The following is a 24,750-nucleotide window of genomic DNA, read 5'->3' as shown; positions in this document are numbered from 1 at the left end:
AACATCAGTGTTATCTAGCCATGCACAACCCATGCTCGCCACCAGCCCGAAGAACCTCTCGCCCCACACGCTGGGAATACATCCACAGACACTCATTTCATCCCCCTTTTGCTCTGCCCCACACTCTCCAGCTCTGTACCGTCTTCCATGCAGCATCCAGCACCTACAAACCCCCTTGCCCCCCGCCCCACAACTTCTAAGCTCTCCTCTTAGTCCCTCTTTAATACTCACCCCATCTAGAAGAACTGCTGCCCTCCTCCCCCCGCCCCCCTTCAAAGCAGCATTAACGAACTCATCATGGAACTAGCAAGACACACGCTGAACTCTCTGGCTCAGCCACTGTGCTTGTGTTTGTTTCCCAAGCATTGTGCGTGGTCTGCTTAGACTGGTCTTCATAGCCGTGACCCGGCTTTCTTATGGACGGCGGCCAGCCCTGATGTGGGCCTCCATGCTCTAGTGTCTGAACGCACTGCCTGAGGCGGACGGATGGCAGGAAGGCAGGTGATGCTCTGCCAGTTGACACCCTCCCATCAGGCTTTGACCTTGTGCATGGTGCCTGCAGCATGGATTCTCCCTGCCTGAATTAAGCGTGGGATGCATCTCACAAAACGACACAGAGCTGCTGCCACCAGGACTGACCCACGGGCAGCAGTTCCCGCTGCCAAAGCACTACGCTCTGTGTCAGGGACCAGGAGTCTCACTTCTCCTAGTGCCCGGACAATGGCCCTGAGAGCAGCGCAGGAGGGCATAATGCACTGCCCCACCCTACCCTACCCCAGCCCTCGGTATACACATGGACAAAGCTAGAGGCAGGTCCAATTTTCCGCCAGCCAGCTTGACGGCATCTCTTTAAACAATTAGCGTCTAGTTTCCACCAGCACCTGGTAGCAGCTGAGCCTAAAGAGCAATCATTCCTAGCTAATCCAACACCCATGGATCGATGGTCCATACACCGAACAAATAACACTGCGAACCCCCTGCCTCTATCACTGCCGATTGCTTTGCAGTCTCACTTCAGTTCTCCACCTGATTGGCCTTCCTGATGCTCTTGTTACAAGGTGACATGCATCACTTTCCCCCTCTGTAATGAGCCTGCCCCACACAACCTTTTCAATCTTTTTTGAAAAAAATCTATACCACAATTATATCAGCATCTCTGTACAGATCGGCTCCTTTTCGCACCGCAAGGGCCTGATAGTGCAACAGGAAGCTGCTGAAACTTATCTAGCCGTACAGGCCCAAACTCCAGCATATTGGGGTTTGAGTTTTGGGGGGTTATTTAAATCTAAGTTTCTCCTACTTGGCTGATACAGCCACTGTTGGGGCAGGGGGTCGATATGCTGTGCTGATCTTTATCCCTGGGATAAAGATTTCTGAGATTTCTGGCTAATTTCAGAGATTTCTGGCTAATTGCACAAAGGATTAGAGCTCAAAAAGTCTCCCAATACAAGGATTATGCAAAATATAATACACCTCTGCTCTTCTCAACACGCATTAGGGGCCTGGTTCCTGAGCTTTGCTCATTGCTCCTCGGCTCCTAATCTGACCACCTTCCTACCAGGTGTGCACGAATGATGGTTTGGTCTCCGTGTCTCATTTTAGCTACATTCCGATTGTCCAGGGCTCTGCACAGTGGTGGCCGTTTGTCGCAGGGGGATTTCACCAAAACACCCCACAGAGGCTGGTGGCACTGGCTCACTGCAGGCATAGTATTGACAGAGGATGAGATGTACAGGCTGTCTCTAGGCAGCTCTGCTGATGAGTCCTGCCCTTCAGTACCCGGGTTCCATACACACACGGCTCTGCTGGTGCACATCAGTCCCGACCTACAGCCCCTCTGCTATTCCAGTCCCGGGGTCCTCTGCAGACAGCTCTGACCATATCTCTGAGTCGTGACCTGCAGCCCAGCTCTTATTTCAACCCTAACCTCCCTACACAAACACCTCTGCCAATGCACCTAAATTCTGACTTGCAACGTTCCTTCTTTCTGTCTTGGGCTTCTACGGCCAGCGGACCTCAACCCTGAGCAGAAGCCCCCCTGCTATTTCAGCCCTGCTTCTGCCTGAGCTGCCGCTAGGTTGAAATTGTGCTGAAATACTCGATGAGTTAAGCTATGGTTTTAGATGAGGGAAGCAGTTCAGAGCAAGTAATTAATGACTGGAACTTTCAATCCCAACTTGAACTGGGCACGTGCTGGTCAGTGTTTGGACTGGACTGGACGGACTGAAACAGGGACACACCCTGTTCCCACTGGCATCTGTATATGATAGTCTGGAGCAAGAGTCCCATATGCCTTTGGGTGCTCATTCAGCCAAACAACTGAACTGTTTGGGATTTCCACTCAAACCATGATCACCTCTGCATTTCTACAGACCCGTCACTCCAAAGCCCTTTCCAAACTTAACAACCCAGCTTGCACATTTCACACCGGGATCACTGCAATGCAGCTACTGCTGGGGTGGAACCCAGCAGGTGTTGAACAGCTACAGCTGATTGAATATGGTCTGTGAATATTCCCTCGGAGGCCAAGCTACTTTTTGATTCAGCCACATTCAAGCCCCCGCTATTGGAAACGTTCACGCAAATGGGGTTTGGTGCACACAAGTGTTTGGGAAATTGCTGCTTATTCACACACACAGGCAGCAGGTCGGGGTTAGGAGACTTGCTCGGCCCCACACAGGGAGGCAGAGCTGGGAGGAAATCTCGGGCAGCCCCGGCTCCCAGCCCTATGTTCTGTCTGTTCTTTGATCCTCTGCTGGATTTCCCATGCAAATGCAGATCCAACCCATTCCTCACTCGGTGGAAGCCAGAGGGGCGCTCCCTTTGCAGGTCATGCTTCCGCACGGCCTTCGCATTCCGCATGTCAGACCTGGGGCAGCAGGAGCCGCTGCTCTTGGAACTGGCTGCTCTCAGGCTGGAGGGAGACCCCTCTCAGGGCTGGGCACCATCGCTGCTGGCACTGTCCAAGCACTGGCTACTGCCTTCTTGCACACAGCCTGGCCCTGCTGCGGCATGGGTGGTCAGGCCCAGTGGGTGGAGCCAGAGCTGGGCCTGGTGGGTAGGACTGGAGCCCAGGGTCAGAGCTAGGATTGAAAGCCAGGAACCAAAGCCGGGGGGTCAGAGCAGGGCTTGGAATCCAGGGGTCAGAGCCGGGATCTCAAGCCAGGAACCAAAGCCAGGGGTCGGAACTGGGGTCAGAAGCCAAGGGTCAGAGCAAGGCGAAGGAGCAGGGTCTGTGATAGCAGCCAGTTGGGGATCCACCTAGCTGCAAAGGCACCTTCCACCAGGTGTCCCCTCCAGGCTTCAGGAGTGCACCTGGACCAATCAGGGACCTGGCAGCTCTGCCAATCTAGCCCTCAGCGGGCAGCACAACCAGCAGACCCAGGGTCCCACTCCCCTGCACTCTGAGCCCCGAGTCCAGCCCCAGGGCAGTTTGGGCTCTTTCACCAGAGCCCTGCTGCCTAGCACAGCCCTCTTTGCTGGGGTCAGTCCCCGTGCCAGAGGGTCTTGTGCAGGGCTGGCATACTTGGTGCCTGCTGCATAGGTGGGCTTCCCGTTCCCAGCAGAGCCTTTCCCAGGTGATTTGCAAAACTCAGCGATCCTGCGAAACTGGGGACCCCTTTGTCCAAACCTGGTCTGCTGGGTCCTGTGCTTGAACTGGGCTTTATCCAAGAGCGAGCCCCAGGGATTAGACAGAGGTTGCCAAGCCAGCCGATTGCTGGGGATGCAGAGCTGAGAAGCTAGATCCCAGTGCCCACGAGCCAGCTCCCCTCCAAGCAGTGTCCTCTTCTTCACAGACACTGCTTCTATTCATCCAGGTGGGATACAACCAGGAGTGCCCCTCCCTCCCCTGGCCTGCTCTCCCCCTGCCTCCCTCAGAGGGGGACACACTCTTTCTTTTATGAATTAGCAAGCTGGCGTCTCTTACTGCTTTTGGCTCCCTCTGACAGGCTCTGGCAAGAAGCACAGCAGAGCCGTGCTCGCTCCGACAGTCAATACCGGGCCCCTCTCCAGGATAAACACCCATTGCTCTCTCTCTGTTGCAAGTGCTGCGGCAGCCAGATCCTCCAGGACAGGATGCCCCAGTTGGTGAATACTCACCACGGACTAAGGAACATCGCTCCAGCTGTTAGTTGGAGGTTCCCTAGCTTAGCCCCGCTTGGATGGGGCTGGGGGCGTCACACAGAGACTCCAGAGGCAGCATCTGTCCCAGGTCACTTTGAATTTTCCTCCTCAGGGCTTTTCATGTGTGGAATTGAGAGCTCGTCAAACAGGGAGAGCAAGAGAGGATAGTCGCTGGTATCCTGGGGACAGGTGCGGTGGTAACTCCCACAGTGCTCTGCTGATTCCACGTAGTCCCAAGCTGCGGACACCCTGGCTATCCGAGCTCCCTACACACAGCTCTGCTGTGATGGAAATGGACCATTGAACCCTACTCTTTGGTTCCGGTCTCTTAGTTGGCTTTTGTTCAGTGACAATACTTCGCTTTTCACCCCATGACTACTTAGTAGCCTCTTGTCAAAGCCATTTAAATGTCTAAATAAATTATGCCAGCCGGTTCTCCTTTATCCACTCCTTTATTGACACGGTCAGAGAATTCTATCAGATTGGTGAGGGACAATTTTTCTTTGCACTAACTGTGCTAATTAGACCCTATCCGATCACAATGTTCCTGGTGTTTTATGATTGTTTTTAATGATCATTTCAACCAGTTTGCCAGGTACAGATGGTTTACTGGTCTGTAGTGCCCCAGATCACCCTGAGACACTTTTTGAAATACAGGTACATTTGCTACACCCATTCTCTGGAAGAGCAGCTGATGAGAGACTGAAAAATATTTTTGTTAGCATCTCAGCCCTTTCATGTTTGCATTCCTTCAGAACCCTTGTATGGATCATCATGGCCTGGGGATTTATTCCTTTTTAAATGATCGGTTTGTCCGAGCATCTCTTCTTCTCTCATCTCAATCTCTGAGAGCACCTCCTCTTTATTACCAGGAAGAGTAGGTGCGGGGTAGGAAAACTCCAACATCCTTCTGGGTGAAGGCTGGTGCAAAGAGAGCAGTTAGCATCGCAGCAATGTCCTTATCTTCTTCCATTGCTCCCTTTAGCCCCTAGTGTTCCAGCAAATCCCCCAGTTCTCTCACAGGCTTCCTACTTCTGATAGATGCATCGGAATCCCCTAAATTGCTTTGCAAATCTAGCCCAAGTTTGATACAATAATAAAATAATTTTGGGTATGAAATAAGCAGGGTCTCAGCTTTCCTGGGTTCCCTTCGGCTTTCCAAGTACACTTCTCAGTTACCTTTATTAAAAGGTCCATCTCCCTTTCACAGTGTTTCCTGGTGGTTCCTTAACACAGGGTTCACCGGAGACAAGGAGGGCTGGAAAACCCAGGTGGTGCATGTCAGCGTGGTTAAGGACTGAGGAGAGCAAAGAGCAATGGGGTGGAGGGACGCTGGATGGCTCAGGGGTGTGGAATGGGACCTGGAGCCTTTCACTTCCCCGATTCACTGCACATCCGGGCTGGATGTGAGTGAAAGCCGGGGCAGCCTACGGGAAAGGAGACCAGGCTTTGTCCAGCTCATTAGCAGGTCAGGGTCTGAACCACAAAACCACCAGCACCAACCGGCATCCTTGCTGCTGGTCTCAACACAGAGGGCTAGGAAAGGGCAGCATGGCCCAGTGGGGATGCAGTGCACTGCACTGGGACTCAGGAGTCGAGGGTGCGGGTGGGGAATGGGGTCTTCCTGGCTAGAGCAGCAACGCGCTCCCTCAGTATCTGCCTGGCAGCACAGCAAGGCAGCAGAGCCTGCAAGAAAACATCAGCACTAAAAATAGGGTGTCTGCGGTAGGGACTGACCACATTTATTAGCGTGTCCGTGACCCGCCTGACCACCAGGTCAGCCTGGGAGAGCTCGGCAATAATGCACTGTGCATCTGGTCAGGAAATCTCCTGAAGCACGGGGGGGATAGATGTCCAGGAACAGAAAGAGACATTCCAGGAGCTGTTGTTTTATTTTGCTTTGCAGACAGGGAAGCCTTGTGCCTTTCAGGAGCTGCCTCTTGGCCTGCAGAGAGCCAGGAGTCTGGTGGAGGAAGGGTGGAGAGGAGAAGGGAAGGGGGAACTGGAAAGGAGATGGGGAAGCAATCCGAACCGGTCATGCCTCCAACTCTGCTCTGAACTAACTGTTGGTTCTGGGCTTCCTCTTATCAAACCGATGCATCAGCTGGGGGAAAAAGAGGAGGGGACCAGGCAGGCTGACCTAAGGAGACAGCTGGGAAAGATTAAAGCAGCATGGGGGTGTGGGGCCACAGACATTCATGGGATCCTAGATGTCCTAACGTCCCGTCCAGCATCTGATGGGACAACGCTGGAATGTCAGTGTGGATGGGGCATCACTGCCCTATGTGTGAGTAGCCTGCAAAATCCCAGACAGAGACAGAGAGACTGTGGCTCCGGCAGCGAAGAAGGGAATCGCAGACTGTCGGCTCGGAGGACAGGGGAAGTGGAGAGGGTGAACAGCAGTGGTTATCTGTGCTAGGCCACTAAAGGGATAGAGGTCCCTTGCAAACACAACAGGCAGCCACACGTCACTTGGGCTAGCAGAGACCTGGACCCGCTCTCAGGTGCCCACGCGGACCCCGGGGGGAGGTTAGCTACACATGCAGAGAACCTAGAACAAAAGGCCCTGAAAGCGTCCCAGAGGGCACCAGAGAGGGCAGAACCCACCCAGAGAAGAAGCCCCCCTGGCTGGCAAGATTTCTGACCCACAGGGAGGACCTGATTGACAGTGCAAGGTTAATAGGCAGGGCCCACTGGGCTGAAACCCACGGTGCAAGCCGAGGCTGCTGCGCACAATTCAGTGCCCTCCCCACAATTCGGCCCCATGCTGGGGGAGGGTGAAATCCTTCACTTGGTGAACCCCACGTCAGACCCACATCCGACTTCACTTTCCACAGCACCGGGAATACATGCCAGGCACAGCAGAGACCCAGGGGGACAGCTTGGTCTTCCCAATCCCCAAAGCCCCCAAGGGGTTGCGCTGTTCACAAAACATCTTTGCTTCCCAGCTCTTTGGCCGACCAAGGGTATTTCCCCTTGACATCCAGAGCCCCCCCACTGATTTCCCAGCAGTCTGCTCCAGACGGGCTATTCCTCTTCCTCATTGTGTTAGGCTGTCACTTCCCTGTGCGGCTGTCACAGTAGGGCAAAGATTGCACATGGCAGGGGGCAGAGAGACGGTGCTCCAGGGCACTGCACGGGAACCTCTGCGTTCCTGGCACCCGCATGCAGGAGGTCCCCGCACATTCCACCCCAGGGCAGGACGTGCTCCCCCATGGGCATCGGGAAAAGGGCAGAATCTGGAAATGGGCAGGACAAAAAGGGGAACATGGAGGCAGCGACGCTGGGATGTTTCCCTTTGAACAGCGGTGTTAGAATGAATTAAACAGACTCCTTGAAAGGGGAAGCTTGAATTCTAATCATGGTACAAAAGCAGCTGGTGCCGAAGCTTTCATATGAGGGGTACCGTGTCTTCAGTGACTCACACTGACTCACGCGCCCTGTGCATGAGGTGCAGACAGTAACAACTTGTGTGCCAGAAGGGGGGACCACAGACCCTCGTGGAACAACACCGGCTGCCAACAGCAAGTGGGATGTTGTCAGCAAAGGCGGGGGAAGATCTGGGGCGCAACAAGCCCTCACTCTTTTGAGGCACCCACCTGCACTGGGAATGAGGAAAGCCTCTGTCCAAAGCCTCCGTTCTTGAAGTCCCATGCAGGGGGCAGGCATTTCAGATGTGTCTGCCACCCCAGGTCTCCCTTTTGCAGAGTGTATGTTCTCCCTCTGTGCAGAAGGCCCCAGAGGGCTATCTGGACACGATACAGAGTCTGAGCCACAGCTAGGGCTGGCTTGACTATGTGAATCAAAACAGTTTATCCACAAAATTTGTCTCTCCTCATCCCTCCCCCCCGAGCTTGTTCATCATTTCATCAGGTGTGGTGAACACTTTCCCAGAACATATCTGAGCCTATGGATTACTCTCCAGTTAAGTGCTTGGCCAGTTGTTGCTATTTGAGCTTTGTGACTGGCCAAGCTAAGTCAGGTGGCCTTTGATTCTTCCCCCTGATTGGATGAGCTAACCCTGATGCAGCACTTCTGACTAGAACCAATTTAATTTCTTGATTGACCAACTCTTGTTCCAGGGCCCCAAGTTCCTTTGGAGGGAAAGTTCATGTGCACAGAATTTCAGCCACAAGAATGCCTGTGAACAGTGAACAGTCAAAGTCTAAGCAGGCTTCACCTAACCCTAACAGGAGAAAGGGTTTGCAATCATGATACACTTGGCTCTCAGGACAAAAGAAATCTGAGTTTGGAATGAGTCTCATATGGTCAGCCAGCTTGATAAGGAGAACACCCAGAGTCATATTAGGAAGGCTTAAAAAATGTAATTGCTAATGGGGACTTAGTTATAAAACGAGGACTCCTTGTTAAATGAGGGTGTTTCTTTTGGGGTCCCCCAGGGATTTGTTCTGGGCCCAATGGTAGTCAACAGCTTTATCAATGACCTTGAAGAAAATATAAAATCATTGTTGGTAAAATTTGCTGATGGCCCACAGGGTGCTGGGGTGATAATAATGATAAGGACAGGGCACGCTGGAACCCTTGATAACTGGGCATATTCAAACAACAGCCTGTGTTTTAATACGGCCACATGCAAGTTCATACGTCTAGGAACAAAGGCTGCAGGTGACGGTTACCGGACGCTGGACTGTGGTCAGGACGGCAGTGACTCTGATAAGGACTGAAGGGTCATGGTGGAAAGCAGCTGAATATTAGCTCCTGGAGCTTTGCTGCAGGCAAGAGGGGAATACCAAGTAGGAGCAGTGCGGTGATAGGTGATAGCCAGGAGACAGAGCTTTCTTGGGGCCAGACCCAGAGTGTGGAATTAACTCCCCCAGGAATTAAGGGCCCTCCCAAACCTCAAGGTCCTTCTGCTCTATGCACAAGGTGCATTTCTTTGACCTTGCCTTCTCAAACAACCATATATTATATATATAAAAACTCCATAGCGAAACGCTCCATTACACACACTTCTCCCCCTGGGCAGAGCAAGAAAGATCAAACATGTGACAGATGTTAGTCACGTTGCTTAATGCATGACTGGAAAACATTCATATACTACAGTGGTGAGTGCGGCATAAGAACCTAAACCGAATAGAACAGAATAGCTCTGTATACAGAATTGGGGAGAACATTACTGGAACGCTGTTTCTGTTCTGGTGTCCACACTTCAAAAAGGATGTTCAAAAATTGGAAAAGGTTCAGAGAAGAGCCATGAGAATGACTCAAGGAATGGGTTTCAGAGTAGCAGCCGTGTTAGTCTGTATCTGCAAAAAGAACAGGAGTACTTGTGGCACCTCAAAGACTAACAAATTTATTTGAGCATAAGCTTTCGTGGGCTACTGCCCACTTCATCCGATGCATGCAGTGGAAAATACAGTAGGACGATTTTATGTACACCGAGAACATGAAACAATGGGTGTTACCATACACACTGTAACGAGAATGATCAGTTAAGGTGAGCTATTACCAGCAGGAGAGAGAAAAAAACCTTTTGTAGTGATAATCAAGATGGGCCATTTCCAGCAGTTGACAAGAATGTGTGAGGAACAGTAGGGGGGAAAATAAACATGGGGAAATAGTTTTACTTTGTGTAATGACACATCCACTCCCATTCTCTATTCAAGCCTAATTTAATGGTGTCTAGTTTGCAAATTAATTCCAATTCAGCAGTCTCTCGTTGGAGTCTGTTTTTGAAGTTTTTTTGTGGTAATATTGCGACTTTTAGGTCTGTAATCGAGTGACCAGAGAGACTGAAGTGTTCTCTGGCTGGTTTTTGAATGTTATAATTCTTGACGTCTGATTTGTGTCCATTTATCCTTTTACATAGAGACTGTCTGGTCTGGCCAATGTACATGGCAGAGGGGTATTGCTGGCACATGATGGCGTATATCACATTGGTAGATGTGCAGGTGAATGAGCCTCTAATGGTGTGGCTGATGTGATTAGGCCCTATGATGGTGTCCCCTGAATAGATATGTGGACACAGTTGGCAACGGGCTTTGTGCAAGGATAGGTTCCTGGGTTAGTGTTTTTGTTGTGTCATGTGTGGTTGCTGGTGAGTATTTGCTTCAGGTTGGGGGCCGTCTGTAAGCGAGGAGTGGCCTGTAAGCAAGGAATGGGAAAACTGCTTTACAGTAGCTCAATCTGCATGAGCAGTCAAGAGGAGACTTGATCGAAGTCTGTAAATATCTACACAGAGGAGAAGATTTCTGATCGTGGGGTCTTTAATCTTGCAGACAAAGGCATAACAAGACCTAAAAAGTGGAAACCAAAGCCAGACAAAATCAGACTTTGAAATCAGGTGCAATGTTTTAAGTGGATAATTAACCACTGGAAAAATTCACCCAGGATTGGAGAGGGTTCTCCATCATTTGAAGTCTTTAAATCAGGAGTGGATGCCTTTCTAAATGAGATGCTTCAGCTCAGACAGAAATGATGGGCTTGATGAAGGAACCACGGGGTGAAGTATTTCAAGCTGTGCAATACAGGAGGTCACACTAGAGAAGTATAATGGTTCCTTCTGGCCCTAAAATCTATGCATTTATGGAAAAACCAAGAGATCTAAACCATCATGCCTTTCGGGCAAGAGCTAAGCTCTAATGACTGGGGGCTAGGAGGGAAGTATCCCTGAGTACAGGTGTGATAAATGAAGGGGAGGGGAGTAGCTCCCTTTTATGAACACCCAGCCAGCCAGTTAGCTATAAAATCCCTCTTGGTGGCTGTTCTTTGCTTGCTTTACCTATAAAGGGTGAAAAAGTCCCCCAGGTAAAGGAAAGGGAGTGGGCACCTGACCAAAAGAGCCAATGGGAAGGCTGGAACTTTTTAAAATGAAAAAAACCCACTTTTCCCTTTGTCTCTGTGTGGTTCTCTGGGAAAGAGGGGAACAGGGAGCAGTTATGCTGTGAGAAGCTTTAAGCCAGAGAATAAAATCATCAGATCATATCTAGAACTACTTTTAACAATGCAAATATGTAAGTAAATCAGGGAATGTCTAGGAAGACGCGATTAGGGTTATTTCTTTTATTTCTTATTGGCTTGTGGACTCCTCTGTGCTAACCCCAGATGCTTTTGTTTTGCTTGTAACCTTTAAGCTGAACCTCAAGAGAGCTATCTTGATGCTTAATTTTTGTAATTGTTTCTTTTAAGATCTAGAAAAAGCCTAAGTTCCAAATGTATTTCCCTTCTTTTTGTTTTTAATAAAATGTCCCCTTATTAAGAACAGGATTGGATTTTGTGTCCTAAGAGGTTCGTGCACAGGTTGTTTAATTAGCTGGTGGCAACAGCTGATTTCCTTTGTTTTTTCTCAGCTCTTCCCCGGAGGGGTGTGTGTGTGAAAGGGCTTGAGGGTGCCCCACAGGAAGGAATTCCCAAGTGCGCCTTCCTGGGTTCCAAGGGGGTTTTGCATTTGGGTGGTGGCAGCATCTACCCATCCAAGATCAGAGAGAAGCTGTAACTTTGGGAGTTTAATACAAGCCTGGAGTGGCCAGCATTAATTTTTAGAGTCCTTGCAGGCCCCCACCTTTGGCACTCAAAGTGCCAGGGTGGGGAATCAGCTTTGACAGCAGGGTATCCCATAACTGCCTCCTGGCAGCACCTAATGCTGACCACTGTCAGAGAGAGACTCGACGGCTGGACGGAGCCCTGCCCTGATCTTGTACCTTCAAAGAAAGAGAAGATCTTTTCACGGTCAGGTAATTTGGGCCCAACTCTCGACTTGGCAATTAATAAATAATCCAGTGGAGAAAGTTCTCTGGGTTTTCAGTGCAATAGAGGAACACAGGATTTGCTGAACCAGATTAGACCATTGTTCCTGACTCTGGTACCTGCCAATGCCAGCTTCTTCAGAGAAAGGGAAAAGAAAAAAACAACATCTCTTGCAATTTGTCACACTGCGCTGTGCAGAGGGGTTCCCTCCTGACGCTGCAGGGACCAGCTCATGGCCTGAAGCCTGGGGGTGATTATTCCCATGGCCCCAAATCCACTGATCCTTGGCTGAGCTATAAAACGCTGCTTTCCCCCTTTCGAAATAGTCACCTCACATTCTGTGGGACACACGCAAAACCCACTCATGCCTCCTGCTGCTGGCTTTGATCGAATGGCAGAACAGTGCTGCCGTCATGACCTGTGCTGAAAAGGAACATGCAGCTGGCCCCAAGTGTTATAACGGAGAGTAATGGGATTAAATTAAGCAAAGGCCACAGTCAGATCCACCCCTCTGGGAAGAGCACTCCCAAGACACACGGTAGGACAGTGACTTACATTTACTAGACAGTCATGCCTTTTATCTGGGAGGATCCTAAAGCATCTACAGTACGATACAGGCTGTAGGATAGAAATATAGCTATTGAAACTGGATCAAAAAAAACCCAAGGGAGGAGAAATGTCATGATTTCTGGGTATTTTGAAAATGTCTCCCTTAATTTAAAAATTCAGAAATGCTGAAACGCCCAAATGTCACATGCTTTCCCCCAGCTCTATAGCTGGCTGAAAAAGGAGGAGAAAGAACTGGGAAAATTTCCCTTCTAATTGGAAATCAACTCGCAAGGCCCCGACTTCTGTTACTGCTTGGCAGAAGGAAAAGAGTATTCCAGCAGATCCCAACTGAGGCCAGTGCCCCGTTGTGCTAGGTGCTGTGTGCACACACACACTCTGAGTCTCTGAGGAAGTGTTGTTCTCCCCCATTGAACCAAGGTGCTCAGAGATGAAGTGACTTGCCCAAGGTCCAAGCATCACTCCATGTGAACTGAACCCATGTCTCAATTCCCAGTCCAGAGCTTTAACCACAAGACCGCCTTTCCTGTCTGAAAGACCCGCTATGATGGTTGCCAGCAATAGTGGGGTAGTGGACTCGATGACCCAAGAGGTCCCTGCCAGCCCTACACCCTGTGCTCTATGGGACCCAATATATTAAGCTGAATAGGAGCTGTGGGTACTCAACACCCCTGGAAAACAAGCCAACATACTTAGAGGTCTCCTCACCTCTCGCTTTCTACTCTGTTCAGCTCTTCCTCTGAGAGACACGAGATTCCTGTCCTCAACAGCTCGTGTGTCTGTCCGGCCTCAAGGAGAAAAGTCTATTATTCAGTATCAGAGAGACAGTGGACACACGTGGGCCTGCGGGCTTCTTCCTACCCTTGAAATATGCATGTGTGTTTGTGCAAAGGCAGGTACCTTGCAGCTGCTTTAGATAAAGGCACCATGAGAGCCATGAAAGCCTGCATTCCAGATCCAGGCAGCACCTCCGCCTTTCATCAGCCTCAGCTGCCATTTCGTGGGGCTGGTTCAGGGAACACAGCATGTAACACTCTCTGCCAAGGCCAGAGCCAGACTAACGGGGAAGTTCAGTCCTGCACCGAGGAGTCAGCATGAGGCCTGGGCAATGCCTGCCCCTTAAAAACAGGGCAGGTCCCAGGCTTGCTGCATGCCGCCCAGAAGGAATTTGCAAATTCCATTGTCTGGTTTGATTTGACCCACATTTGCAGGGCCATTTCCCGGTCCCTCCAGGCATGTGGACCAGTCTTTGTTCGCTCAGGTGCCCGGTAGAAACTCTCTCTTGGTGCAAATACAGGTATGAGTGCCCGAGCTACGCACCCGCTGCCCCCGTTGCCCCATCCACAGAGTGGGAGTGAGGCTGTGAGGAGACATCTCCAGCCAGTGCTCAGCCTCAGATCCTGGAGGAGGGCGTCTGCTGCGGGAGCAGATACCGAGGTGGGGAAATCAGCACCAGGCCACAAGAACCCTCTGGAGCCACTTCTCTGCTCAGGGCTGGGCCACGTGTGGGTTCCCAGGGCCAGCGAGCCCAGCCGCACCTGTAATGACCATGCTAAGTGGTAACATGATGTAAAATGTTGCATCCGATGAAGTGAGCTGTAGTTCACGAAAGCTTATGCTCAAATAAATTGGTTAGTCTCTAAGGTGCCACAAGTCCTCCTGTTCTTTTTGCAAATACAGACTAACACGGCTGCTACTCTGAAACCTGTCATGATGTAAAATGGAGGCTAGTGGATTCAATCCATGCCCAATGCAGCCAAGTGAAAAAGCGGGCATTGTTCTTTACAGCCAGGCACTCCACACCACCTCAGCACTCGGGCCAGTAGATGAACCATGCAGGGATCTGGACTCAGCGTTTGCAAACCCCATCACCGTGCAGTTACATGGCAGGAGAAAACTAGATGTACAGATAGCCATAAGGCCAATAAATCTGGTCTCTTTCTTTCTCTCTCCCCCTCACTCAGGAAGGAAGCCAGCTCCTTTACAATCTGGGCTGCCCATTCATAGCCAAATATCACGCTCTCTCCTGTGCAGAAGAGACTGGAAAAGGCCATGGCTAGACAAGGAGCTCTTTGCTAGCATGGCTATACTCGTCCAGCAAAGCGCTGCTCACGGAGATGCAGTCTGTACCAGCAAAGCCGCACTTTTGCCGGCAGAGCTTATTCCAACCCCCTGAGCAAAACAAGCTATAACGGTAAAAACGCACTTCTGCTGCTATAACTCCATCTACACGAGCATTGTTCACAAGTCACATCCCTGACAGAGGGACGCAGCTATGCTGGGAAAAGTGTGCGGTGTAGACCTGGCCTGTGTGACCTAAACTGTCCGAGGCCTGTTATTTCCTATGGGCATCTCCCTGAAACTGTCCCTCCCTCAGAGAGAGTCAGTTCATTGCTACTGCTCCTAGTCATCCAACCGGAGGACAAAAATCATACCCCGAGGACTTAAGCAGCCGATCCCAGAGCTCAAAATCCCCCAAGCCTAGCTATCTTGATAAAAACTACTCAAACAATGACAAATTTCCAGCATATTTTTGAGAGAGACAAGGTGAGGGTGAGGTAATGTCTTTTACTGGGGCAAATCGTTCTCTCTGTCGTCCACAAGCTTGTCTCTGTCACCAACAGAAGTTGGTCCAGTAACAGATATCACTTCACCCACCTCGTCTCTCTAATACATTGGGACCAACATGGCTACAGCACCACTGCAAACATCTCATTTTTGGAATTCACCATTGCTTCCCTGGCACAAAATAAAGGCAAAGCCCAGTGAACAAACCGCTCACCGTGATGAGCTCATCCAGGGCTAGCTGATCCCCCAAACTCTGATTAGCCGACCCCAAGAGGAGTGGGCAGAGCTACAGGAGAGCTCCTTCTCTCCCAGTCAAATGAGGGGTGGTGACAGAAATAACTAGGAAGGTTGACTGCTCATTGGGCAGGCAATTTGCATTACCTTGCTGTGCATTCTGAGGGCTGCTTACAGGCTAATGACTTTGTCTTGGCTGGAACGCGGTCAGCATTTTTAACAAGGTGTATGCAAATGGGCACTGCCAGGAGATTTTGTAGCAGAACAGATTGCAAAAGATTACCACAAGGGCTGGAAAGCGAGAGAGCAAGAGAATAAGTAAAATCAAATCTCTCTCTCTCTCTCTCCCCCAGTTGAGGAATGATTGGGGTTAATTGCTCATCGCTGGTTAGTAAGCTAAAAGAGATAGCAGCTTCTTTGTGCATCAATAAACTAACCTCAGATACTCCGGCCTCAGAAGTTCATTCATTTCAAGAGACTTTTATCTCTTTATGGCCTCTCCAAAGTGAAAACATAATTACTGTTTAAATGTGAGTTAATTCAGCAGGGTAAGGATCAATAAAGCAGAATTACTCCTTTCAAACAGAGAAATCACAATAAGGGACAGATGTGTATGTAACTAGTGGATAGCTAAATGATAGGGGAAGGGAGAGATCATGTGGCTTGGGGTGGGGCATTCCAGGTTTGGGGTATTTTTTTAGTTCAATATGTTATACAGTAGTTGACTGAGGTGTTCATATACTCAGTCTTAAGAGTTTTGCATGGCCACCCATCACCATAGTACCCGAGTGCCTTCCATGCTAAAGAGATTGACCATCGCAAATTCCCCAGTGCAACTTCATACAGCCCCTGGATCTTAGATTCAGAGATTCCAAAGCCAGAAGGGACGATTGTGATCATCCAGTTTGACCTCCTGTAGAACACGGGCCAGAGCCCTGCCCCACACAAATTCCAAGAGCAGAGCTTATAGAAAAGCATCCACTGTTGACTTTAAAAATGTCAGTGACGGAGAATCCACCGGGTCTCTCTTTTCCAGATACAGAAAGCTCTGGTTGGGATTGGGTGTTCTCTTCTTTGTGGTGAGGGGATGGGGAAAAAGGGGAGCAGTTGATGGGGGGAATGTCATTCTGGTCATGATGGGGGTCAGGATGGACTCCTTGTATCTATGGAAGTTGCCTAGGTCACAGTGGGCAGCATTATTATATCCCCTGTTTTGTTTTGTTCCCCCCACCCCCATAATGTAATGTACCTACAAAGGGAAACAGCAAAATAACAATATCCCACAGACACAGAGAAAGAACCACGAGGAAGAAAATCCAAGAAGAAAATTAAGTAGCACAGTCCAGCAGATGGACTGGGGCTCAGGACTCCTGGGTTCTAGGGCTGGCTCAGATGCTGACTGGCTGGGAGACAAGTCACTTCATGCCTCTCTTCCCCTTCCATGCTTTGTCTTGTCTACTCAGACTGGCACCGTCTCCTGGAAGTGCCACTAATTCCTACAGCATCCAGGGATTACATAACCCCACAGGAAGTGGCTCCTTGATTTGGACCGCCCCCCCCCCCAGCCAGAAGGTGCAAGGGGCACTCATGCAATCACAGTACTAGCTCTGGGGTCCCCTTTCCCACCTACGTATATGCCTCGCAGCTCCACCGCAGACATCATCACTAGCGCTGCAAGCGGGTCAGCCCACGGAGTCCTGACGTAGGTGCGAAGCTGCTGCTTCGTCTACAAACACCCCGGGCTCCTAGATCTTGCAGAACCTCCGTGGGCCTGCAGAGGGCTCTGGACCCTCGTTTGGTCACCTCCTGTACTGCAAACTTTTGCTCCTCTCTGTCTCGGTTATTTATAGGATTTCTCTGGGACTCCTTATGTTTCCATCCACAAGTTTGTTGCTAACAAGTGCAAGGCCTGATGCTTCGACAGCACAGGGCTGGGTGCATTAGAAAGACCATTGTCTGGGACAGAACAAGAGAGAGGATCAGGGGCTGTGCACAGCACGGGTGGAACAGAGCATGAGCGTGCATATTGTCCAAGTGTGCGTGCAAGACCGAGGCAGCGTGTGTGTGCGAGGGCGAGTGTGTGAGAGAGAGAGTCTGGTGCCCAGCTCGGCCTCGTTAATCCTTTTTCCATCCCCCCCATCCCTGGCAGGCGAGAGCTGGAACAAGCCAGGCCGAAATAAACCAGTATTCTTTGCTGTAATTGTGGGTGTTTCGTTCCCTCCCTTTAAACTGGCAGAGGGAGGGTTTGTTCCAGGGGCTAGAGCTCCTGACAGCTGGTTAAAATTCACTCCTGGGCAGAGACTGGCTGGATAGAAATCCTTCCCCTAACCCCACATGGTCTGCTCCCACCCCGGAGTTCTGGGAGCCTGGAGGGCAGCCTGGAACTCCCCCCATGTGTACCCTGCTGTCTCGCCTGGCCCTCTGCTCCCCTCCCCTATGCCCCGGCGACCCTCCACCCTCCTTGGTCTCTTCCTTACCACCAAGCCTGCATGGTCCACCCCGAGAGTAGGCAAGCTGTCAAACTCAGCAGGGTGGCATCCATGCCAAAGCCTCGCCTTGCAGTCTGAAGAAGCATGTTTGCATGGCAGCCTGCCAGTTCCAGACTCCCTCTGCCCTAATCTGACCCACCCCAAGTCTCTGCCAGTCCCTCCCAAATCCTGTCTGCCTTCTTACCCTGTAAAACCACCCTGGTGTTGTTGCTAGGCTGTGGGGGTAGATTTCAGACCCCAACAGGACCCTTCTGATCATTTGGCATGACCTCCTGCATAGCACCTCCCCCAGGGATTCCTGCATCCAGTCCAGCCACTTGTGGAAAGAGACATCTGACTCCAAGTGCTGGAGAATTCACCACCTCGCTTGCTGCTGAGCTACCCTCGTTGCTAAGCATTTGTCTCGTCTGCCCCCATTTAAACTTGGTTGATGTAAGCTCTCAGCCATTGGATCTCATCCTGCCTTGGTCTGCTAAATTAAAGACCCCTCCAAGGCAGGAATGGGGGTCCATCCGCAAGCCCTCTGCGGTATCACTCGGATGGTGAAAGTCTTTCTGAGAAAGGGAGCCGATCAGCAGTGCTGACCCATGCTGCTGTGTTATTCCTTTCTCCCCAGCAGCAGCTCTGTCTACAGGAATACTTTTAATCAAGGGTGGACACACGGGGATGGTGTCTCTGACCCAAGCTTGTGTCCTCATGCCACACTATTGTTGCCTGGTAAGCAACAGTCACTATGCGGAGTGGATCTCTTCTCTCACAGGCCCCGGCTGACATGTGATTGTTTTGTCACCGGGTCATCCGGCTTATTGTGCTGTGTGGGCAGGACTCTACCTCTGCCTGTACGATGGGTTTGGCTGCTCCGCCATCCACCCACCTCGCCGGGTGTTAAGGCATCCTGCCCCAGCTGCTGATGGTGCCACGCCGTATGCCTGCCCTTGGAGCACTCCAGCCACGGCAAAGGCACGAGAGGGCACAGGTGCCCAGGTTTCCCTGCCACGCACCAATACACACACGTTCCAGCAGCAGCAGCAGCAGCGCAGATGGACACGCACTGCTGACCTGACACACGGCTGATATTGTGAGAAAAGTCACGTTTGTTGATTCTCCCTCCCCGACCTGGGTTTGAACCAGGGAACGTCAGCATGAGCTGCTACCACTTGAACTAAGGGAGCAATTCTGTTCGCTAGTAGCAGCAGTAGACTGTTATCTTCCATGTGGCCCAGCCACTAGAGGGGGATGCAACACCTGTTGTCAGTATGTTACACAGACTGATCTAAAAGTGGAGTCTGAGGACATAAACACACAAAGCCATGTCTTAAGTGGCAACTAGAACACCCCTTAATCACTCCACAAAAAATGCTAGCACTGATAGCCGATTGTGGCCCCTTGCCAGAAGTAGATTATCATCCAGGGAGAGCAGGGCCGTCCCTGTGTCACACCCAGGGCTAAATGGGGACTGAGAAGGGTCAAGGGAAGCTGGGGACTCCAGATAAGGACAGAGCTGCTAAGCCACAACCATCTCAGGAGCCTCTGGCCTCAACTGTTCAGGTGCCCACATCAATTATGGCTGCCTCGGCTTCCCCCTTCCTCCCCCTTCCAGTTAAAAATGAACATTGCTCAGAATCTATTTAGCTACGCAGTCCCGTGAGGAGGCTTCCCACTTCTCTCAGTACTAACCATATCCTGAGCAATCACACACCTCAGCCTTGTAGGGAAACTGGTCGGGAGAATGGGACCAAGCAGGAGACATTTCATATTTATATTTATTTATTTATTTAGGGCCAGACTTTGCTGCCCTTTAGTTGAGTACTACCTTCCCATTTGAATGGTCCCTCTGAAATCAGTGGGGCTATTCACCCAGGGAAGGAACTGCTCCATGTGAGTTAGGGTATCAAAATCTGGCCCTTATCTATCTGTTTTCTGTTTTTCTTATAATAGGCAGAACGGGTAGCATCACCTCTAGTTAAGGTTGCCCACCACTTCCCCCTACAAGACCTTGTTTTCGGTTGCTTATAACTTAGCCAAACTTTAACCGCTCAGGCTGCGATTTTTTCCTGCTGGGGCGGCAGCATCAGGCTGCATTATTTTGAAAAGTTTCAGCAAAAATCGTCCAGCTCTTTCTGAGATCATGATTAGGGAAAAATACATGCCCACGGTAAGGTCATTATTCTGACCGTTTTACTGAGAAAAATCTAACTCCGCCATGCTTTGGAGCAGGGACTTGAAATTTGGCAAAGGGGTGGCCTTTGTGTCAGGGATGTATCTTTTGCTGTTTCCATGAAAAAACAAACAAACCAACCCAAGTACATTTGGCCAAATAATGAGCCTCTGAAAAATCTGTTTGCACGGCCAGTAGATACTCGTTAGAGTTTGGAAACTAAAGTCTCTGAAGATTCCATCTGCACTGGGCATGCTCCAGCCCAGGACTGCAGGGGCTAACCAGGAATTTCCCTGCAATTGCTGCTCCTGGCTGCTGTGACTCCGGGCAAAGAAATGCAGAGCAGGGAGCCTGTCTCTCCTCTGCACTCACTGGTCCCCAGTTCCCCACCCCGCCAGGGCCCAGGCCTCATGGAGGAGGAAGCTGCCTGACTTAAATGCAGATAGGACAGGAGCCAGACTTGAGGTGTGGGAGAAACAATAGATTGGGACAAGGAGATTGGAGGACAAATGGGGAGCTGGTGATGGGGGGTGGGGAAGACTGGGAAAAGAGACTGGGAGCCAGAGGTATGGGGAACGGAGCTGGGGAGACTGGGAACCAGTGAGCATGTGGGGGAGAGAGTGAGATTGGATGTGGAGTCTGGGACTGGGAACAGAGTGGGGAAAAACTGAGATCAGATGACGAGTCCAGGTATGATGAGAGAATGGGACTGGCTGGATAAGAAGACTGAGATAAGGAGCCTGGCGGGAAACTGGAGTGGTGGAAAGACTGCGACTTGAATGGGAACTCTGGGGGAAAAACTGGGACAGGCTGGAGGAATGGCCAAAAGGAAATGGCCTGCATGAGAACGGGAGCAGAAGGGTCTATGACCACTAGCAGACACTCCCCCTTCTCCAGAACCTGGAATGGAACCCAAGATTCCTGTGTCTCCACCACCCTCTGCTGTCAGAAAATAGCCGTGAAAGCCACTCACAAAGCATATACCTTATCCCCCTCTGGCGGCTGGTTCACACAGATGATGACAACCTACTACTGCCGTCGGCTATTTCATTAGCTCCCATGGCAGAGGTCTGTGCGGTGGGTCTAAATGTTCCAGCCCAGCTGACAACACACGCAGGCACCAGTGTGATGCCATGTGATGGAATTTTTGTTTTTTTCAGTGTGCTTCTACAAAAACCTAGGAAATTATGCACCAAAAACTACCTGAAAAGAACATTAAGGTTGTGAAGTCAAGCGCTCAAAGGATAGGAAATGAAACATTCTGAGACACAACCAGAACAAAGGGGCCAAATCGCTTGCTTGGGTGACTTAAGCCTTAGTTACATGCCCCGGCAGGATAAAGTGGAGAATCTGAGGAGTCTGGAGGCCAAGACCAAATGGCAGTGCTGGGGTTTGGGGTCGTGTCGGGTGACTTGAGAGCCGTCGCGCAGTGGGTGTTAGCAAGCAAGCAGCCTAAGCCCCTTCCAGCCCAACAACATCCTTATTAATTCATACGGCATTTTGTAGGAAGCTTGCTAATTGCTAGCACCGAGTAAGTCAGGAGGGGACGCTCAGCCCAGTGTGGCTGTAAGCTCCTGTGCAGAACGGCTTGTCAGAGTCTCTTTGCTTAAGTATTTACAACAATGTGTTTCCCCAAATGCTTCCTACTTTATTAAAGCTGAACACCCACTAATCACGTTATAAATAGGGAGGTGGCCATTGCCAAGGGCTCTCGCTGCTTTACTGGAGTCGGGCAGCCCTGCGTGCTGCCTCTCCTGCTTTTTCCTCGCAGCCGAGATTCCCCGTCTCGGGATTTATTTAACAGGGTGTTAAAAGGGATACAGGTGCTCAGGGAATAGCCTGCAAGGGAGAGGGGTACATTGGAGCACATGGGACAGGCCTGGGGGGGGTCTGGGCAGGAAGGTGGGGCAACAGGATGTGGGGGAGGATGTCGGAGGATTCTGCCTAAGTTCCATTATTCAGGAATGAGGCCCGTGTCCATGGCATGTGTTGCTGAGGGGAACATCTGGATTTAGGCCTGGTTTCAGAACAGCTCTGCCTTGCTGTCCCCCAGGGCTCCCCAGCTCCCTCTCTGAGGCCTCCAGCTCCCTCCTAGCTCCCTCAAGGCTGCAGAGTCCCTTTTGCCCTGTGGCACCCCCTTGGGTTACGCCCCAGGGAGCAAGGCCTGCCCTCTCACAGCGGGTTATGCTGCTGGGGAGCAGCTGCCACAGAGGGACAAGATGGAATGACATGCCCACTCCACAGGGCCGGGGAGGGTCAGACTGCAGAGGGCATATGGCCAAAACCCTCGACCCCTCGGCTACCAGGCAGCCACACAAAAAGTAGAACTGTATCCGGCACCCGCAGCACCTGCTGTGCATATTCAGGGGGCTTGAACGCCTGTGACATGCCAGCTGCCCTGGGTCAGAGTCAGAGACCGAAGAGACCCACCTAGGAAGCATAATGATACCAGATCCTGATCAACATCCACAGAGAGTCTCCTTTAACGCTTAGCAGTCTACCCAGCGAAGGTGCGCAACCGGCCCCCTTTGCCATCATATCTGTGCCCCACACAGTCTGTAGTGTCTTTATCCTCCCAAGACCCCTGTCGGGTAGGGAGTGCCATGGTCCCTATTTCACAGCTGGGAAACTGAGGCAGGGACAGACTAAGTGACTTGCTCAAGGTCACCCAGGAAGTCTGTGGCAGAGCAGGGAATTAAGCCCGTCTCCCCCAAGCCCCGGGCAAGCACTCTAACCGCTGTGCCAGCCTTCCTCCTGTGTGGGAGCCTAGGACACATGGTTGAGCAGGGCTGGTTCCGTCCAGCAGAGGTCAGGGGTGCACATGACCACCCACCTGCCATCACAAAGCTGCGGCTCTCCAAAGAAACAAGGTGGACAGGGCTGCAGGCTGGCCTACTAACCCGCATGAGGTATTTTCACACTCCCCCAGGTTGCAGCCCTGCCTGTCCTGCTGACTCAGAGCGTGTTCCGGGAACGGTGCACTCAGCGACGACGAAAGCCCAGGACAAAAGAGCGATAGCCACCCTTCCTCAGCAGCCAGGACAACGCAAAGCAGCTGGGCCCCCCTGGGAAATCTGGCCCCGTTGTTCTCCTGGTTACAGCTGTGCCCAGGGAATTGCACAGGGTTCTGGGGCTCTGCCGGCTGCTGTCGTGACTCGCACACTACCAGCGACTCCTTGCTCTCTCTAGAATGGAAACAGGCCACTGTTTATCTCAGCCACTGGTGATGGGGACTCAGCAGAGAGCGACTCTGGACATCATAGCAAGGGACAATGGGTGCATTCTGGTATGACTGGCCATGGATCACCCCTGGCACCCCCACGGGGGCGCTTTCAGAGGCTGCAGGCAGTGTGCTCAGAGGTAAGCAGTGGGGATACTCTGTGTCCCTGCACTGGCTCGTTATGGTCACCCCCTTCCATTCTCCAGCGCCACCCCTACAGCAGCCGACGAACCCAGAGTGCTCATAGCACAGGGCATGGCCGGGCGCCGTCCTCCTCAGCACAGCGGGGTGCGGAGGAGAGGACACGAAAGGAGATGCGGCACACAGCCCTTGACACAGACACTGCAGACTGAGCACCCAAATGGGACTGGGAGATAAGAGGCAGCGGGCTACGAGAGAGATACATAATAAGCAGGTTCCACGCTCTCGCAGAGACAGAATTCTTTGCGGGCCGCGGGGAGGGAGGCTGCGATTAACTTACCCAGCTCGCTGTGCCTCTGAGCATACACCATCACGACTGCGGCGAGCACCATGCAGCAGGCTGACGGGACAGGATTGGCCATCTGTAGAAGCAAATGAGAGGGATGGGTCAGGGTTTGTCCCTCGGGCGAGAGCGCTCTGTACTCAGAGGAGAAACTCAACCTCCATGCGCCGGCATCTGGCTCGGGGGCGCTGGGTAGCTGGTGGCACTGTCTTGCTGAGGAGGAATGTCACTGAGGCCTGGTGGTCTTTAAATAGCCCGTGCAACTTTCCACTAGAGCTGGGGCGTGAGCTCTGGGCCCTGCCCTCTGTTACTTTGGAGTAACTCCTACGGACTTTGATGGGAACAGCACTGGTGTAGCTGAGAGCAGAACTGAGCACTTAGAAATATCCCTTACACATTCATATGGGCATGTTATTTTCCCCATCCCCTTCTAAGCTCCAACACTCCCCCCGCACACAACCCTGTTAAGCAGCTGCAGCACTCCACACCAGAGGTAGATGCCTCTGAATGGTGTGGCAGACAAACATCAGAACGGCCACACGGGCTCAGACCAAAGGTCTATCTAGCCCAGTATCCTGTCTTCCGACAGTGGCCAGTGCCAGGTGCCCCAGAGGGAATGAACAGAACAGGGAATCTCAAGTGATCCATCCCCTGTCGTCCAGTCCCAGCTTCTGGCAAACAGAGATTTAGGGATACCCAGAGTGTGGGGCTGGGTCCCTGATCTCATATCCACACATTACAATAGTACTCCCAGAGGACGTTTGGAATCAGGTCCTATTTATGAGCTAGTGAGCCAGCTCCAATGCCCTCCACTGCATCTCCCCATGGAGCCGCCCGTGCCCAGGGGCTGGATCTAAGACATGAGAGGAGATGACAGAACACTGCAGTAGCTGTTGGTGTCTCATCTGAAATGGCCTTAAGGCACCACGGACAGGGCACTGGCCTGAGACCCAGGACACCTGGGTTCTATTCCTGCCTCTGAACTGCTGGGTGACCCCAGGTAAGTCACTTCCCCTCCTGCCCTTTGTTTGTCTGTTTAGATTGTAACCTCACTGGGGCACGGACTGTCGCTGGTGGTTGATGTGTACAGCCCGATGGGGCCACTAGGTTTTACAGTAATAGAAATAATAAATAGAATCAGTAACAATTGCACGCCTCCTCCACGTATCTTTAAGCCAGTGCTTCCCTCTGTAGTACG

General features: G+C 51.4%; 1 protein-coding gene across 5 annotated transcripts in view; it reads right to left on the bottom strand.

The window, feature by feature from the left end:
• Positions 1-24,750, bottom strand: part of CNTFR (ciliary neurotrophic factor receptor) — a 460,255-nt gene that overhangs the window by 193,490 nt on the left and 242,015 nt on the right. For all 5 annotated transcript variants that reach the window (XM_073343357.1, XM_073343356.1, XM_073343355.1 and 2 more), the window contains one exon: positions 23,550-23,631. In XM_073343357.1, coding sequence (XP_073199458.1) covers positions 23,550-23,631 — 82 coding nt within the window. The remainder of the gene's footprint in view (positions 1-23,549; positions 23,632-24,750) is intronic.

Source organism: Lepidochelys kempii, chromosome 5 (assembly GCF_965140265.1).
Source record: "Lepidochelys kempii isolate rLepKem1 chromosome 5, rLepKem1.hap2, whole genome shotgun sequence".
Classification (NCBI taxonomy): domain Eukaryota; kingdom Metazoa; phylum Chordata; order Testudines; family Cheloniidae; genus Lepidochelys; species Lepidochelys kempii.
Note: the sequence above shows the minus strand (reverse complement) of the source record. Positions and strands in the feature narration are given on the sequence as shown.